This window comes from Rattus rattus, chromosome 16 (assembly GCF_011064425.1).
Source record: "Rattus rattus isolate New Zealand chromosome 16, Rrattus_CSIRO_v1, whole genome shotgun sequence".
Lineage (NCBI taxonomy): Eukaryota > Metazoa > Chordata > Mammalia > Rodentia > Muridae > Rattus > Rattus rattus.
The window spans coordinates 32,464,067-32,481,155 of NC_046169.1; the positions used below are offsets into that span (position 1 = coordinate 32,464,067).

At 51.7% G+C, this 17,089-nt stretch overlaps 1 protein-coding gene across 2 annotated transcripts in view; it reads right to left on the reverse strand.

Annotated features, from left to right (window-relative positions):
• The window catches only part of Hectd4 (HECT domain E3 ubiquitin protein ligase 4), a 150,667-nt gene that overhangs the window by 14,663 nt on the left and 118,915 nt on the right, over positions 1 to 17,089 (reverse strand). For both annotated transcript variants that reach the window (XM_032886787.1, XM_032886788.1), the window contains exons 55-64: positions 14,520 to 14,680; positions 12,079 to 12,260; positions 10,733 to 10,938; positions 10,375 to 10,505; positions 9,920 to 10,125; positions 8,604 to 8,783; positions 2,790 to 4,096; positions 1,854 to 2,061; positions 696 to 919; positions 453 to 604 (exon numbers count right to left, since the gene is read on the reverse strand). In XM_032886787.1, coding sequence (XP_032742678.1) covers positions 453 to 604; positions 696 to 919; positions 1,854 to 2,061; positions 2,790 to 4,096; positions 8,604 to 8,783; positions 9,920 to 10,125; positions 10,375 to 10,505; positions 10,733 to 10,938; positions 12,079 to 12,260; positions 14,520 to 14,680 — 2,957 coding nt within the window. The remainder of the gene's footprint in view (positions 1 to 452; positions 605 to 695; positions 920 to 1,853; positions 2,062 to 2,789; positions 4,097 to 8,603; positions 8,784 to 9,919; positions 10,126 to 10,374; positions 10,506 to 10,732; positions 10,939 to 12,078; positions 12,261 to 14,519; positions 14,681 to 17,089) is intronic.

Genomic DNA, 17,089 nt, shown 5'->3' on the forward strand with positions numbered 1-17,089 from the left:
GGCCAGGTAGGCCTTGAGCCTGTGATCTTTCTGCTGTGGCCTCTTCTGAGTCTGTGCCAGTTAAGAAAGTGATAGATGCACAGAAGTAAAAGGGCCTGGAGTCCTGCACATGCTGAAAGCACGCTGTGCTGCTGAGCTACGGCCCCTGCCTAAGTCAGTTCTGCTCCACACACATGAAAAGCGTTCTAAACCGAGCGCTCATGCATGGGCATCATGAGATGAACTGATTTGAACGGATGGATGAATGCACTTTCCATGAGTTCTCAGCACTCACTGCTTGTCTGGCTTTTACTACACTCACAGGCAGGGTGAAACGTTAACTTGCAGCGGATGGAGCCGAGGACTGAAGGGACTGAAGGGACCTCAGGAGCAGAGAAGACAGACCCAGTCCTTTGGGCACCTGCTGGAGGCTGCCCACAGCCACCCTCTTCCCAAGCTCCCTAATGGTGCACCTGAGGCTGCTGAGCACAGCTTTGTCCTTGGCAGGCGGCTTGGTGACTGGCCGCTTGGTGCTCACCACCTTCACCGGGTGCTGCTCCTTCCCGGCTTTGCTATACTTGCTCTTATCCAGTTTGGGCTTGGGCACGCCATATTTTCTCAGGATCTGTGGAGCACAAGAGTGGAGAGCAAGACTCTCAGGCCAGCGCAGGTGAGGAACCCATGGCTCAGCTCAGAGTGTATGTGGACTGTGGTACCTGTGTGAGCTGGTCCTCCAGCACCTTCTTTGGAGGCCGGACATTGGTGAAAAAGAGGTGAAGGAGGTTGCCCGGGGTCTGGGAGTTGATCTGTTCTTTGCTAAGATAGATGTCAGAGACCCTGATGGGTTTGGCTGGTGTCAGGCTCAGCGTCTGCTCTGAGTGGGCGCAGCTTTTAAATATTTCTGTCAGGACCTCTCTGGCCCCAGGCACCAGTTTCTCACCTGTTACAGAATAGGACAAGGCTACATAAGTCTCATGAACATACAATGCTAGGACGTACCCTGCAGGTTTTTTTCTAGCAACTGCCCATTTTGTTTTCAAAGGCAAAGTCTCATAGCTGAGGTTGGTCTTGAACTTGATCCTCTGGCCTAACTAGCAACCACACATTTAGAAAATTAGCAAATGTGTGTGGTGCATGGTGGAAGTGTGTGGCCATCATGTGTGTGGAGTTGAGGATAACAGTCACCAGTCTGAGTCTAGCTGGGGTTTTAGAGTAAGAAGCTGTCTTTTGTGTGTTCTGAACAGGTCTTCACAAAGACTAGGTTAGAACACATTACACAGTAAACTTGAACTCCTGATTCTGTGTCCTCTCCCAAGTAATGCACCCCTGACCATGCCAGCCTTGAGACCCCACCTTAAGAAAATTATACTAGGGCTGGAGAGATGGCTCAGGGGTTAAGAGCACTGACTGCTCTCCCAGAGGTCCTGAGTTCAATTCCTACCAACCACATGGTGGCTCACAACCATCTGTAATGTGATCTGATGCCCTCTTCTGGTGTGTCTGAAGACAGCTACAGTGTACGTATAAATAAATCAATCAATCAATCAATCAATCAATCAATCAATCAATCTCTTAAAAAAACCACCAAAAACCAAACAAAAAAACAAAACACCTGTACACATTTGGTACAGTCCCACATTAAAAACCCACATCTGGACCTGTGAGCAGGCTCAATGGTTAGGGTCCCTGTCTCTAAGCTTGAGGAACTGAGTTTGATCCCTGGGACCTACATGGTGGAAAGATGGATTACCATAAGTTGTCCTCTGACCTCTACACAGGTACTATGATGGGCATGCACACTCACACACAAATACATGGAGTTAAAAAATAAAACAAAACTACAAAATACTAAACGCACCCAGCCTACAGCTCACCTTTAATGGACTTGTCATTGAAGTAATCTTCTAGTCCTGGGCTCCCTTGTGTGTCAAACAGACTCTGATTGACCACAGACACCGTCAGGATCTCCTCTGTGGACATTTCCATCAGCTCCTCTTCACCGTCCAGACTGGACAAGCCGATCAGATCGTTATTGTTAAATAAACTGGCTCTGACTTTCTCGATTTTGGCTCGGGACCTTATCTGTATGAACAAGGAGGAAGGGTGAGCTCTGATGGGCCTGGCCTGGGGCCATGGGCACTGCTGACCTCGCTCCCTGGGAAGCTCCCTCCCAATGCATTGTGGCCACTGCACAGCAGCTCACCTGGGAAGCTCTGGAGCCTAAAGGCTGTCCAGTGCCCAGGAAGGTGGCCTGGCTGGGAGAGCCACTGACGAAAGTCCTTGCCCTTGGGCTTTACTTACTCTTAGTGGTGCTGGGGCGTGAGCCCAGGGCTTCGTGCACACTAAACAAGTGCTGCACCCCAGTGCTGGGTTTTACCTTGGAGTCTAACTCTTGTCAAAGTGCAAGAAGTCATTAGATGCCTCATTCCTAAACAAGGTATCCCAAGACACATGAGGCATCTGAAGTATCGGTCATGGGGCACAGCCAGCACCTATACTTAGCATTCCTGGAGTACAGTGAACGTGATTCTCACGGTGCCACCATGCCAAGTGCCTCTCAACACTGCCATGGTCCTGGTGTGTGCCTGCCAGAGACCCTCACCCCACTCACAGCAGAGAACTGCCTATGCTTCGTGACACCAGACTGGATGTCCCTCTTAGAGTTGACCTCAAGAAAAGCAGCTGCTCAGAGTTGCCCAGGAGCTCCCCAGAATCCCATGTTGCCTGCTAGCTAATGCCTTGGAAGGAACATGGAGAAGCCATGTTGGTCAGGTCAGGGCTGCGTGGCTTTCAAGGCTCAGAGCTATTACCTCCACCACTGCAAAGCCTTTGATAGGGCGCGTTGTGAGAGGCTGAGTATCCAGGGACGTGACCGTGTACATGGAGCCCACGTCGGACACAGATGCTGTCTCTGGATTGTCTAGAGGCTCCCCCAGGCTGCCCAGGCTGCCCAGGCTGCCAGTGCTGCATAAGGAAATGTCCAGGCTCTCCTGGCTGGACACTACATGGGGTTCCAACAGGACAGGAGGGACAGGAAGCTCCAGGCCTGAGGGCAGGGTGTCTACTGAGAGGTCGCTAGCGGTCTGTGAAACACACTGGGAGCTGCAGACTGAGGCCTGGCTGGTGGAAGCTGAGGCGCTGATGCTCATGGCAGGGGCCAGGCTGCTTGACGTGCTCCCCTCCAGGCTGTCCACACTGGGGAATCCCAGCAACTTCTCAGATTCCACCTTGCTGTCGCCACCCTCAGCTTTGTCTTTTGGCTTCTTGGGGTCCTCGTCCTGCAGTGGGATGTAGATCTCATCTTTGAAGACGCCGCCATGGGCATTGCAGGCCTTGCGGATAGCCCCTCTGACGACAGCCTCATCCAGGTGGGTGGGAATGCCAGAGATCACCAGCAGGCGGCTATGGGCAGTGGGGCCGACCAGGGCCTGGCAGGCATCAGCAATGGCATCGCTGGTGACACCTAAGCCCTGTGGGTCCTTTTTCGTAAGGTGCCGGAGGATGATAAGCAAGGTGAGGGCACGGTGGAACCATAGCATATCCTCAGGCTTGCTACCCCCAATGCTAAGCACAGTGGAGTCTGCATCCGTGGCACGGGAGGACTGGCGCTTGTTGGAGGAGGAGGCCTTCTCCCGCTTCATCTTGACTTTCTTTCTCTTAGACAGGAGGCTAGGGCTCTGTGGTGTCTGTCCTGGGGAGGAGGAGGAGGAAGAGGACGAGTCACTGAGATTTGGAGTGGTCGTTGAGGTCACCCCGCTAGCTGTGACACTGATGTTGGTAGGTAGGGTCACTTCCGCAACTGCCAGGCAGCCTTCCATGAGAGCGTGGAAGTAGGTGGAAAACCTGCCCTGGTCGCCCACGGCTGCTGCTCCGGAGCCCCCACAGGTGCTGCTCGAGACCCAGCCCTGGGTCTCCTCGTCGTACAGCTTGTGCAGTTCCGACTGCAAGGCCATCAGCATGGCCAGGCAGGGATTGAGCTGGAGGGCGATAGAGGAGGACAGGCCGGCTGGGTGCTTCCGCTGCTCCAGGGTATGTACTGTACGCAAGAGCTCAGCCAAGAGGTGGAAGACCAACTCCTTCACACAGGCCGCCATGTCTGTAGTCCATAGGAAGTTTCCTGAGACAGACAGGAAACAGAGTAAGCACGCAAGCTCTGCTCATCGCTCCCCAGGAAGAGCTGAGCTGTGGTGGGAATTAAGATGGATGCAGACTGGCATGACTTTTAGCCCATGCCTGGGACAGCACACTGCCACCTGCTTCTGGAGCACGGCCCAGACAGCACTGCTTTGCAGAGGAGAGGTGAGAAGTCAGTAGAATGCTTCCCAAGACAGGACACTGCTGCTGGAGATGAGCAACTCAGCTCACTTCCCAAGCACGCAGGCAGATTTAAAACTGCCCTGGCTCAGTCAACTAGAGAGCCTGGCTCGGGCCGGGCATAGCTTGGAGTTGAAGTGTTTGCCCAGCATGCTCAAGGCCCTAGGTGTCACCCCTAGTACTGCTTAGCAGGAAAGGGAGGGAAAAAGAATTAGTAGAGAGAACCAAGTGAGGGGAGGGAAAGGGACGGGAGGGAAACGAGAAAAAAGGAGGGAAGCAGGGGAGTAGAGAGTAAGGAGGACAGGGAGGGAAGCGAGGAAGGATCTTAGAAAATCTCTTTTTGAAGATCGTCTTTTTAGTGTGTATGTATGTGTGCCCCTGCCTAGCTTCATCTGTACCACATGTGCACAGGTATCCACCAGGTCAGAAGCTATGAGCTCTCTTGGAACCAGAGTTCCATGTCAGGTCCTCTGAAAGAACAGCCAGTGCTCTTAACCACTGAGCCACCTCCCCAGCTCATAGTTTTTATTTTTATTTATTCATATGTGTTATGTCTGTGTCTGTCAGCCATGTGCGTGCAGGCACCCACAAACACATGATGATTTCAAATCCTATGGAACTAGAGTTATAGATGGCTGTAAGCTACACATGGATGCTGGAAACTGAAGCCCAGTCCTCTGGAAGAGCAGCAAATGCTCTTAACCACTGAGCCCTCCCATGCCTGCACATATTTACCGTTAACACAGCAGCCTTGGTGGATGACAACATTTAGCTAAAATTTCATAAAAGTATTTATGTTCCTTGTATTTCTCTTATGCTCACATTTTACAGTTATGGCAATGATATACTAATTTTGCATTTATGATAGGGATGTAAAAGTTCCTTGAAAATTAAGTTTAGGAAAAGAAAGGTTAGGAGGCGGCTCAGTTGGTAGAGTGCTTGTGTAGGAGCAGGAAGGACTGTCTGACTCGGGCGCCCACGTATAACGTGGCAGACAGGTGGCTTGTTGGGTAGCCAGGCAGCTCCAGATTCAGTAAGAGTCTCTGTTTCAAAAACTACAGTGGAGAACAACCCAGGAAGACACCTAACGATGACTCTGATGTCCATATGCATGTGCACTTACACACACACACACACACACTCACACGCACAGACACACACCACACACACACACACACACACACACACTCACTCACATGCACAGACACACACACACACACACACACCACACACACACACGGACACACAAAGAAAGGAGTCAATTGTGGTTGTGGTTGTGCATTCCTGTAATTCCATCCTTGGCTACATAGCAATTTCAAGACAAGGCTGGCTATATTTAGTCTCAAAAAAATCAAATAACAAGAAACAGAAGGAGGAGGAGGAGGAGGAGGAGGAGGAGGAGGAGGAAGACGAAGAGGAAGAGGAAGAGGAACAGGAAGAAGAAGAAGAACAACAACAACAAGAACAACAACAAGAACTGACCAAACAAAGCAGGAAGGAGCTGGCTTGAGTAAAGTCATCCTTCCCCAAGTACGATCCATGGGTACAAGAGGAGTTCCTGAAGGGGGCATGACAATGACTCTGAGGAAAAGTTTATCACAACAGATGTCCCTGGCTGGGGAAGTACCTCAGATGGAAGAGTGGCTGCCTAGCGTGTATAAAGTCTTGTTTTTGATCCAAAACAAGACACACCCAGCCCGGAGACACATGTAATCCCGGCATTCAGGAGGTGGAGACAGGGGAATAGGAAGTCTGAGATCATTCTTGCCCACATAGTGAGCTCCAGGATAGCCTGGGCTACATAGGAGCTCGGCTTAGGAACATCCTTTTTTTTTTTTTTTTTTTTAAAGATTTATTCATTTATTATATATGAGTACACTGTAGCTGTCTTCAGACACATCAGAAGAGGACATCAGACCCCATTATAGATGGTTGTGAGCCACCATGTGGTTGCTGGGAATTGAACTCAGGACCTCTGGAAGAGCAGTCAGGGCTCTTAACCGCTGAGCCATCTCTCCAGCCCCTTAAGGAACATCCTAAACCGCAGGATATTTGCTCACACAGTGAAACCCAGGATGGAGTTATTTACGGAAAACCCTGTTTTAATTGTGTGTGGCTCAACCCTAGTACACACGTTTAATCCAAGAGCTTTTTGTTCACTGTAAACAGGATTAAAAAAGGCAACCATAGACAAGAGGCAGAGCAGGCAACAACTGACAGGAAGCAAACTTAGGGGGAAAAAGAACATAGAGTAAAGAGAAGTCACAAGGGAGTAGAAGGGAGAGACACTCAGTTTGAGGGTTTTGAGATAGCTTCAAGATCTGAGAGCTCCTTTTCCTTCTGGGACATCAGCTGAGGAAGAAGGCCAGCTGGGTGCTTCCTCTGCCTCTCAGCTGGCAGGCTTTCACCCCAGCACCTTGCTTCTGAGTGTTTACTGGTAAAAATCAAACGTTTGATGGGAAGAAAGGGTCTATGGGAAAGAAAGGAATGAGAGATAATGAGGAGGTAGAGTGTGGGACTTAAGAAACATAGTGTATGGGGTTGGGGATTTAGCTCAGTGGTAGAGCGCTTGCCTAGCGAGCGCAAGGCCCTGGGTTTGGTCCCCAGCTCTGAAAAAAAGAAAAAAGAAAAAAAAGAAAGAAAGAAAGAAAGAAACATAGTGTATGAAACTGAGGAATAAAGTTATGAAAACAAAAGCAAACAATGTCCCAGGATCTGTCCACATCAGACGGATGGACACTTGATCTATGCAGGGTTAGGGAATGGAACTCAGGACTCTGCATGCTGGCAGGCACTTCGCCAACTGTGCTACTGCTCCGGCTCTCTGATGCTCTTCCTGCCGTCTGCAACTTCACGGAGGAGGTAGAAGCTGGAGTGTGTGAGCAGCTGTGAGGAGAGTGAATATTGTGGCTCACGTCCGTGGAGGCAGCTGGGTCCACAGCTACGAGGGAGCAGGCTGCAGCTGGTTTTATCCAGATGGACTTGCACTAGGTAGAGCTCTTCTGGGCTCCCAAGGCTGCTACTGCTTAGGTGCAGAGCCTTCTGGGGAGGCCAGTGAGCTTCCTGCTCCTCAGGGAGGACACTGCTTGCAAGTTCTTACTGAAAACAAGTTTGTGGGTTCCTGTGCCTGCCTTATGTCTAGCTCAAGGCTTCTGTCACCCCTACCATGTCCTTCCTTTACTACCCCACTCATGGTGGCACAGACATCTGCTCCTTCAAGAAGCACTGCCCAGGGTGTGCTGAATGTCCTATAGGCTTAACACTAGATGCCGCTGTTGAAAATTGGGAGGGGGAGGATCTCTCTCTCTCTCTCTCTCTCTCTCTCTCTCTCTCTCAAACACACACACACACACACACACACACACACACACACACACACACGCACACGCACAAATTTACTGTTCTAGGTTTTTTTCTTCTGGCTAGGTATGGTGGTGTCCATCTTTAATCCAGTTTGAGGCCACCTGGTTTTCACAAGGGCAGCTGGGGCAACGACAACGTGAGACACTGTCTACATTAAAAATAAAAGGAAAGGGACAAAAGCACACAGGCCTGGCAAGACGTCCTTTGACAGCGAACAGTCTGGGCTTGGTCCCTGTTTCCTCTGCTTACCGCTTCGATGACACGTGGCCCTGAGGCGCCAGGGTTTTGCTGCCTGCCTGTCTGCTTTCCTTTTCAGTAGGGTCTCACTCCTCTCTACCCATCACCCGACTCCACCGTCACCGAATTGCTGGATTTGCTTTAGCACGCACTCGTCTGTACCTTTAGCCACTCAGCCCCCACTTTATATCCTGACTAACCTGAACAGCCATCAGTGGGATTCACCTCTAAACAACCATCAGGCCAATTGTGGATTAAAGTTTAATGCTTACTTCAAATATTTTGGAAGTAAGTTCGCACGGGATAGGTTGGCCATTTGTGAGTGTTGTGTGCTTGAAGTCTGTCTGCAGCTCTGTGGCTGTCATGGTCAGTCTGGTAGCACTGCTCACATCCATGCTCCCTTTCACTAACTGACAGGGAGGGTATTTTGGTTTACATTTTGGTATTGTTGTTTTTAGACAGGGTCTCACTGTGTAGACCAGGGTGGCCTCCGGTCTCTCCCTCCATGCCTGGCAAACATTTAACACGCTTAGGCATGGCAATATGACTCTTTGTTTCACATTGGCTCCCACCACACAGTCCAGTGGTGACACCGGGCAGAGTGGACTTGGGGTGAGGACTGTGGTAACGTCTATTCCCAAGGCCGCCTTCAGCGCAGTTCTGACAGGCCACCCACCCCTCCACACTTGTTCCAAGAAATAGCACCTCACCCAGCAGTTCCACCACGTGCAGGAGGACGGAGGTAGGGATGCTGTCAGGCTCGTCCTCCGACTTCCCTTCACTGTCCTCCGACTTCCAGGACAGCAGCTGCTCAGCAAAGGCCATCGCCAGAGGGAACTCCAGGGGCAGAGAGTGCAAGACCAGCACTGCTCCAGGAGGTGGGGACACTCCTAAGAGAAGGGCCCAGAGAACACGTGTGGTCAGCTGCATCTGATCCCGTCCCTGTGAGAAGCACCGGCTACCCAGTGTCTCCAGGCAGACATCAGCAGTGGGGCCACCAGAAGCCAGCCCTGCACTGCACCTGCTTTGTGGCAATGGAACATAAGGGCAGCACTGCAAACTGATAGTGAGGTGCTACTGGGCAGCCCGGCACGGTCGCTTCCATCTGTCCCCTAGCCCCTGCAAGGCCCAGGCAGGAAGAGTTTGCATTTGGAGCCAGTCTGGGCTCCATTGCGAAATAAATAAGGAAGTAGTAAGGGAACGATACCCAGTGCCTCAAGGCCCACAACTACAGGTGGTGGTGCACACCGCCAATCCCAGTACACGGAGGCAGAGGCAGGTGGATCGCTATGTGGTTGAAGTCAGCCTGGTCTACACAGTGAGTTCCAGGACAGCCAGGGATACAGAGCGAGATACTCTCTAATTTTTAATTAAGAGAGGGGGGGGGGAAGGGAGGAAGGAAGGAAGGAAGGAGCACAGAAAACTGAGAGAAGACGCTGGGAGTTGTTGTGAGGTGACAAGGTCATAAGGAAGTATCCCTTCATCCCCTGACAGCACGTGACTGAAGGGCCAGTCTGAGGGACCCATACCCATCCATCACTGGCTGGAAGTTCAGCTAGACCTAAGGCCTAAGGCAGGCAGATACATGCTGTCCTCTTCTTGTTAGGTCTATTGAGGGAGAGCGGAAGTCTGGAGTTAGGATTTCTCTCTTTGATGAGGCTTTGCTGAGGGCAGCTTCAGGACCCCAAAGCCCCGAGGCCAGGGAGAGCAGCGGGTGCTCACAGGTCACACCAGACACCAGCGGGTTTATAACGAGAGCTTCAGGATCAGCTGATAACAGGGACTGCAGAGCCTGTGGGGCTTCGGGGGTGAGAGTGCTGCTCTGTGCAGATGGCTCCCGGAACTCTACAGTGGAAGGCCATCCCTCTGTGCCTGGGGAGCCTCTGCTAGGCCGGTAATCTGCTGTCTCAAACCCTGTTCTGACCGTTTCTTTCTTCACTCAGTCACTGGGCCCGAGGGTCCCCAAAGGCCGGCCAGCAGAGCCCTGTTGCCTGCCACACAGCAGTGTGGGCTGAGAGACACTCACCTAGTTTTATGTGGACTTTGTCTGTGGAGAGAACCACGGAAGGGTACTGGTCAGCTGTAGGTGGAGGGGCAAGCCCAGTGTTGGCTGGGGAGGCGTCTCGAGGGTAGCAGGCGGCTTCAATGAGGTTCAGCTGGCCAGTGCGCTTCACTTTGTGGCCGAGCCCATAGACGAGCACGCGCGCCCACGGAGCCTTGTACAGAGAGGAGCTGAGAGGAAGTGGGGGTTAAGACAGGCTTGGCCAGGCCATGCACTGGGCATAAGTCATCTCCACCACCTTTAGAAGGTTGTTCTCTATAAAGCCTAGGTCCCCACAGAAGGAGATACAGGAAGTTAGCTATAAAGATGGTGTAAACTGAGGGCAAAGCCAGCTGGAGACACGTCCCGGGGCAGTGCTGTGGAATGATCCACTTAGCTTTGCTCTCCCCAGCACCAGCTCTGGAGAAAGGATAACTTACTCTTTGCGGAATCCAGACTGACTTTCTTTGCAAGACACAACAACAAAAGCTGCTCCGGGGAAATTCACATCCATACTGACTTTGGACTCGGAAACTGGGAATTCCTCGGAGGGGAACTGCTCTGGTGCTGTCTGAAAGGACAAGCATAATGAGCAGGTGGAGCCCAGACACAGGGCACACTCCATCTTGTCGCCTTATCCAGGACATGCTGCAATCCATGCAAGGGGCTGGCAGCCTCCGGGGGAGAAGGCGGTCTGAAGCAGAAAAGCTCCCACAGAAGCGCTGCCCAGGGTGGGTCATGGGAGAGCACTATCTATTCAGTGTCCTCACAGCTGGGGCCACGAGCTCAAGCCTGTACCTGCAGGAAGGCACAGATCTGCTTTGTCAGCTCCAGAAGGCTGTCCTCGCCCTGGTGCAGGGTGCGGGTGATGGCCACGCTGAGCCACTCCCTCAGCGTCTGGGAGTTGCCCTGGTAGAAGAGGTCGGTGGCAGAGCAGCTCTGCGAGTGGATGCAGTGTTGCAGAGACTGTGCCAGGAGGATGGAGCTGGAGCTGATGGTGCCATCTGGGGACAGGAAGAGAAAGGGACAATGGTACAACCACAGCAGCCAGTACCCGGGAGAGCTGGAGAAACGGTCATGGAGAGCACCCCCACCCCAAGGAAATCATGCATGGGAAATGGGAGACAGGGAGGCCTGGGCCATCAGGGCAGTGTGAGGGAGTCAAGAGCATTGGCCTTGAAACTTGTGCTGTCTTTTTAGGAGTAACAGTGCTTCAAATGTGTATGCACAACGTGTTCATGTATGCACATGGATGTGCATGCCTGTGGAAGCCAGAGGTTGATGTTGGGTATGATGTTAGTAGCTCTTCATCATATTTTTTGAGACGGGGTCCCTCACTGGACTGGACTAACAGGCTAGTCAGTGAGTCTCAGGGATCCCCAGGTCTCCATCTCCCTCACAGTGACATTACAGATGCACACCACTGCGCCCAGCTTTTTATGTGGGTGCTGGTGACTGGAAGTTAGGGCCCTTATGCTTGTATAGCAAGCACTTTACTGAGAGCCATCTTCTCTGCTAAGTCTCTTAGAGATACATGTGGGGTAGCCTAACGAGCTGCTCTGGGACAGCCTCGTCTCCACTAATTATGTTTTGGCACATGTGACTACTGAGACTGGTCATTCTCTAATGGGCTGGTGGAGGCTGCTGATGGCAGGCTAGTGGGGAGGTGGTTGGCACACACTGACTGGGACACAGTGTTGCTTGGAACAGGGTCTGTGGAGGGTGTCTGTGCCTCCTATCTTGAGTGCTCAGAGGTAAAAGGGAAGTTGAGTGCCAGAGGAGACAGAGGAGCCCTTAGTCCAGGGTGAACCAACGAGTGGTTCCCTTACTTAACACTGCCTAGATGGGCACCGAAAGCCCTTCCCCAAGCATCCTAAACTTAGCCGGTTCACACGGGCATCTACGGAGCAGGTTGCCAGGGCACCTCTCTGACTCTCCGGGGTCACAGAGTATCTGTGGCAGTAGTCCCGTGCTCAGTGAGTACTCAGTGCGTCATTACATGAGTCTGGTGAGAGACCTCACCAGAGCAGTGAGCATGGCTACCACCGGCCTCTGCGACACTCTGACACTCCGTGGCAGGATGCTAGGATGCAGTTCACAAGAACACTCAACCTTGGCGCTCTTTTCCTCCAGGCAGGTCTTACCTGGGAGGGGAGGAGCGAGGAGCTGATTGGACAGGAGCTGCAGGTGCTCTAAGGTAATGTCTCGGATGGCGGGGATGTGGAAGAGCCGAGTGAATAAGTGAGGTAGCTTGGGGGCGAAGATGTTGAGCAGGGCCATGCGACAGTACAACCGGGCCAACGCAGCCTCGCACCGCAGCAGCTCTCTGAGGGAAAAGGAAGATGCGACACCGAGTGTTGATGGCCTGAGCAGAGCTCTTGGGAGTGGCGTGGGGTGGACAACAATGAGGATGTCACTACACTCTCGGCTTCTCTTCTGGCCCTGTGACCTCTGTTTCACGTAACTCATTTGAGTTTTAAATACGTTTTCTTTAAACACATCGTATTCTTTAGGCTTTTTTTTCACCGCAACTCAAAAACCCCCTGGAAAAAGAAATGAAAATATCTATCCACACGAAAGCGTGCTAGCATAAATTCACAGCAACAGTGTTCATAAGAGCCATAAAGAGAGGCAAGTCCACACGACTGTCTGTTACAAGGTAAGGTAACACAGACTGGCACGGTCAGCGTGACGGCAGCACACAGATCCCCAACACAGAACGGAAAGAGCCAAGGAGGGAAGCAGCCTCAGAGGCTCACAGGGTGCTGAGGGAAGCACAGGCCCCAAGTCCTCCACTCGAGAAGCCACAGGAAGATGACCAGAGGAGCAAGCTCTGACTCGCCCGAGAGCGTCAGCTGCCTCCACAGCGGTCTAGACAAGCGCTTCTCAACTTGCCTGACGCTGTGACCCTTTCATTCCACAGTGACCCCAACCATAACGTCATTTTGTTGCCATTTCATAACTGTAATTTTGCTACTGTAATGAATTGTAATGTTAATATCTGATATGTAGGATATCTGATATACAGCCCCTGTTAAGGAATCATTCAACCCACAAAGGGGTTGTGACCCCAGAATTGAGACCCTCTGGTCTGGACGTTGAGGGCTGAGAGGTCACAGCTGAGGAAGAGATGGCTCACACAGACCTTCAGATCGAGAGGACCAGAGAAGGAAGTTTTGGATGAAACCCAATTCCTCCACCTTACACGCCACACTTGGGTTATCTGAACTTTCCTCAGCCTCAAACAGCCTGGGTCCAGCCGTCCCTGAAAGGCACTGCAGGTGGGGAAGAGGAACTGCGCTGGCAGGGGAGCCCAGAGCGTGTAGTCCGTGCACACGCCTGCACTGTCACTTGATCCCTGTGGACGAGCCAGTGCTGTGCAGAACGCTGGACTTCCTGTCTGCTCAAGTGTTACCAACTGTGGCCTGGGATTTTTTTTGTTGTTGTTTTCCTGTTTTGTTTTTGTTTTGTTTTTTGAGGTAGGTTATCAGTGTGTAGCCCTGTTGTCCTGAAACTCCCTCTGTAGACCAGACTAGCCTGGAACTCACAGAGATTTGCCTGCGTCCTCCCTCCTGCGTGCTGGGCTTAAGTGCTTCTACACGGGGCCATGGCCTGTTCGGATCTGGTGACAGCTTCAGACAACCCCGTGGAATAATGTACTATTCCAGTGGGACGGCACATGCTGGAAGCCCGGAACTACCAGACAGAGCCAAGCTGGGCATGGTGGCTCGCTGTAACGATCTTAGCACTCGGAAGCAGTGAGAAGAGGCCAGCCAGGACTAGGTACTTTGAGAGAGGGGAGGAGGAGTTAGAGACATAATCAGCTCAGTTCCACACTGAAGCCTGGAGAGAAGTTGGTTGTTGTCATTAACTGCAGTTTAACTAGGGCTTGATGTGTCAAATTCAGGTGACCCTTGAGCTACAGGCACACATGGGTCTGAGAGGAGAGATGCTGAAGGACAGGGAGCGGAAACATGGTCTGTAGAGGCCTTTATTAGAGAATTCACTTGCTCCTCTGCCTTCTTCTCAACTGCAGCAGGGACTTCTATGAGGGAAGGAATGAATCATACAGGAATTTTTATTTATGTTTTGTTTTTAAAAAACACAACACTTGGCTGGCCTCCAACTCACAGAGACTCTCCTGCCTCTGTTTCTTGAGTCTTGGGGGCAATATTTAATAGTGCGTGCGTGGCAGGGAAGGTGACTGATCATCACTAGGTTTCCCTAAGTCTCCACTGCAGCGCTGTCCCTTCCAGAATCTCGCATGGTACCACACACACAGCCAGTGTTGAGGGTACACTTGGTTACCAAGAGACAGCTGGCCGCTGTCTTCCCATGAATGAACTGGATGTCTCATTGGTCCCTCCTGACTTCTTTTCTCTGCATGTCTTTATCTCTCTAGTGGGCTCTGTCCCACGTATACAACAGAATGCATGTGACATAGGCCATGTGCTTCTAGATGGGTCTTTTTTCCCCATCCCCTGCGATTGTGCAATTGCCGTCCCTCCTTCCAACTCTTAGCTTTGAAGGAGAAGCCTTCTAGCCAAGCATCCATTCCCTAAAAGAAAGAAAGGCTCAGTCTTACCTGTGAATCTGAAGGTTGGTATTGTCCAGTGTGACCAGCCCGTTAGTGGCAGTCCTGCGGTAGCCCGCAGGGGGCCTTTCTAGCATGTCGATGGGGTACCAGTACCGCACCAGCACCCCTTCACTCCGGAGGTATGTCTCCACCTGCACCAACTCATTCACCTGCAGGGAGAAGCGCACATCCGAACTGCTGTTCTGAGGACTGATTCTGGTTGTCAAGTTCATGCAAAGATATGCAGATGGTACAATCTCTAGATATCGTACTATATGTTGTATTTAGCTGCTATTTTATGAACAAAATTAATGAACCCAAAGAGAATTTACAATATACACATTTATTTAATCTCTCCACCACCAAAGTATTTTTTTTTCTTTTTTTCCGAGCTGGGGACTGAACCCAGGGCCTTGCGCTTGCTAGGCAAGTGCTCTACCACTGAGCTAAATCCCTAACCCCCAAAGTATTTTTTTTAAGGCATTGTCTAACTGTGTTCCCCCTGCAGGCCTGGAACTCAGAGATCGACCTGCCTCTGCCTCAAAGTGCTAGAATTAAGGATGTATACTACACCTGGCCAAAAGATTCATTTTCATTATTTTAATTACATGTACGTACACACACCCCCATATGTGCATGTGCATTGAGAGCAGATAACCTTGGAGGTCAGAAGAGGGTGTTGAGTCCCTTGGAGCTGAAATACAGGAGGGTCTGAGCTGCCATGTGGGTGCTGGTAACTGAACTCAGCCCTCTGCATGAACAGTATAGGCCCCTTAACTGCTGAGCTCAGCCCTCTGCATGAACAGTATAGGCCCCTTAACTGCTGAGCTCAGGCCCTCTGCATGAACAGTATAGGCCCCTTAACTGCTGAGCTCAGCCCTCTGCATGAACAGTATAGGCCCCTTAACTGCTGAGCTCAGGCCCTCTGCATGAACAGTGTAGGCCCCTTAACTGCTGAACTCAGCCCTCTGCATGAACAGTATAGGCCCCTAACTGCTGAACTCAGGCCCTCTGCATGAACAGTATAGGCCCCTTAACTGCTGAACTCAGCCCTCTGCATGAACAGTATAGGCCCCTTAACTGCTGAACCCAGGCCCTCTGCATGAACAGTATAGGCCCCTTACCTGCTGAGCTCAGGCCCTCTGCATGAACAGTATAGGCCCCTTAACTGCTGAGCTCAGGCCTCTGCATGGACAGTATAGGCCCCTTACTGCTGAGCTCAGGCCCTCTGCATGAACAGTATAGGCCCCTTAACTGCTGAGCTCAGCCCTCTGCATGAACAGTATAGGCCCTTAACTGCTGAGCTCAGGCCCTCTGCATGAACAGTATAGGCCCCTTAACTGCTGAGCTCAGGCCCTCTGCATGAACAGTGTAGGCCCCTTAACTGCTGAACTCAGCCCTCTGCATGAACAGTATAGGCCCCTTAACTGCTGAACTCAGGCCCTCTGCATGAACAGTATAGGCCCCTTAACTGCTGAACTCAGGCCTCTGCATGAACAGTATAGGCCCCTTAACTGCTGAGCTCAGGCCCTCTGCATGAACAGTATAGGCCCCTTAACTGCTGAACTCAGGCCTCTGCATGAACAGTATAGGCCCCTTAACTGCTGAGCTCAGGCCCTCTGCATGAACAGTATAGGCCCCTTAACTGCTGAGCTCAGCCCTCTGCATGAACAGTATAGGCCCCTTAACTGCTGAACTCAGCCCTCTGCATGAACAGTATAGGCCCCTTAACTGCTGAACTCAGGCCCTCTGCATGAACAGTATAGGCCCCTTAACTGCTGAACTCAGGCCTCTGCATGAACAGTATAGGCCCCTTAACTGCTGAGCTCAGGCCCTCTGCATGAACAGTATAGGCCCCTTAACTGCTGAACTCAGGCCTCTGCATGAACAGTATAGGCCCCTTAACTGCTGAGCTCAGCCCTCTGCATGAACAGTATAGGTCCCTTAACTGCTGAGCTCAGGCCCTCTGCATGAACAGTATAGGCCCCTTAACTGCTGAGCTCAGCCCCCTGCATGAACAGTATAGGCCCCTTAACTGCTGAGCTCAGGCCCTCTGCATGAACAGTATAGGCCCCTTAACTGCTGAACTCAGGCCCTCTGCATGAACAGTGTAGGCCCCTTAACTGCTGAACTCAGCCCTCTGCATGAACAGTATAGGCCCTTAACTGCTGAACTCAGGCCCTCTGCATGAACAGTATAGACCCCTTAACTGCTGAGCTCAGGCCTCTGCTTGAACAGGATTGGCTCCTCTGCATGAACAGTATAGGCCCCTTAACTGCTGAACTCAGGCCTCTGCATGAACAGTATAGGCCCCTTAACTGCTGAGCTCAGGCCCTCTGCATGAACAGTATAGGCCCCTTAACTGCTGAGCTCAGCCCTCTGCATGAACAGTATAGGCCCCTTAACTGCTGAGCTCAGGCCCTCTGCATGAACAGTATAGGCCCCTTAACTGCTGAACTCAGCCCTCTGCATGAACAGTATAGGCCCCTTAACTGCTGAACTCAGGCCCTCTGCATGAACAGTATAGGCCCCTTAACTGCTGAGCTCAGGCCCTCTGCATGACAGTATAGGCCCCTTAA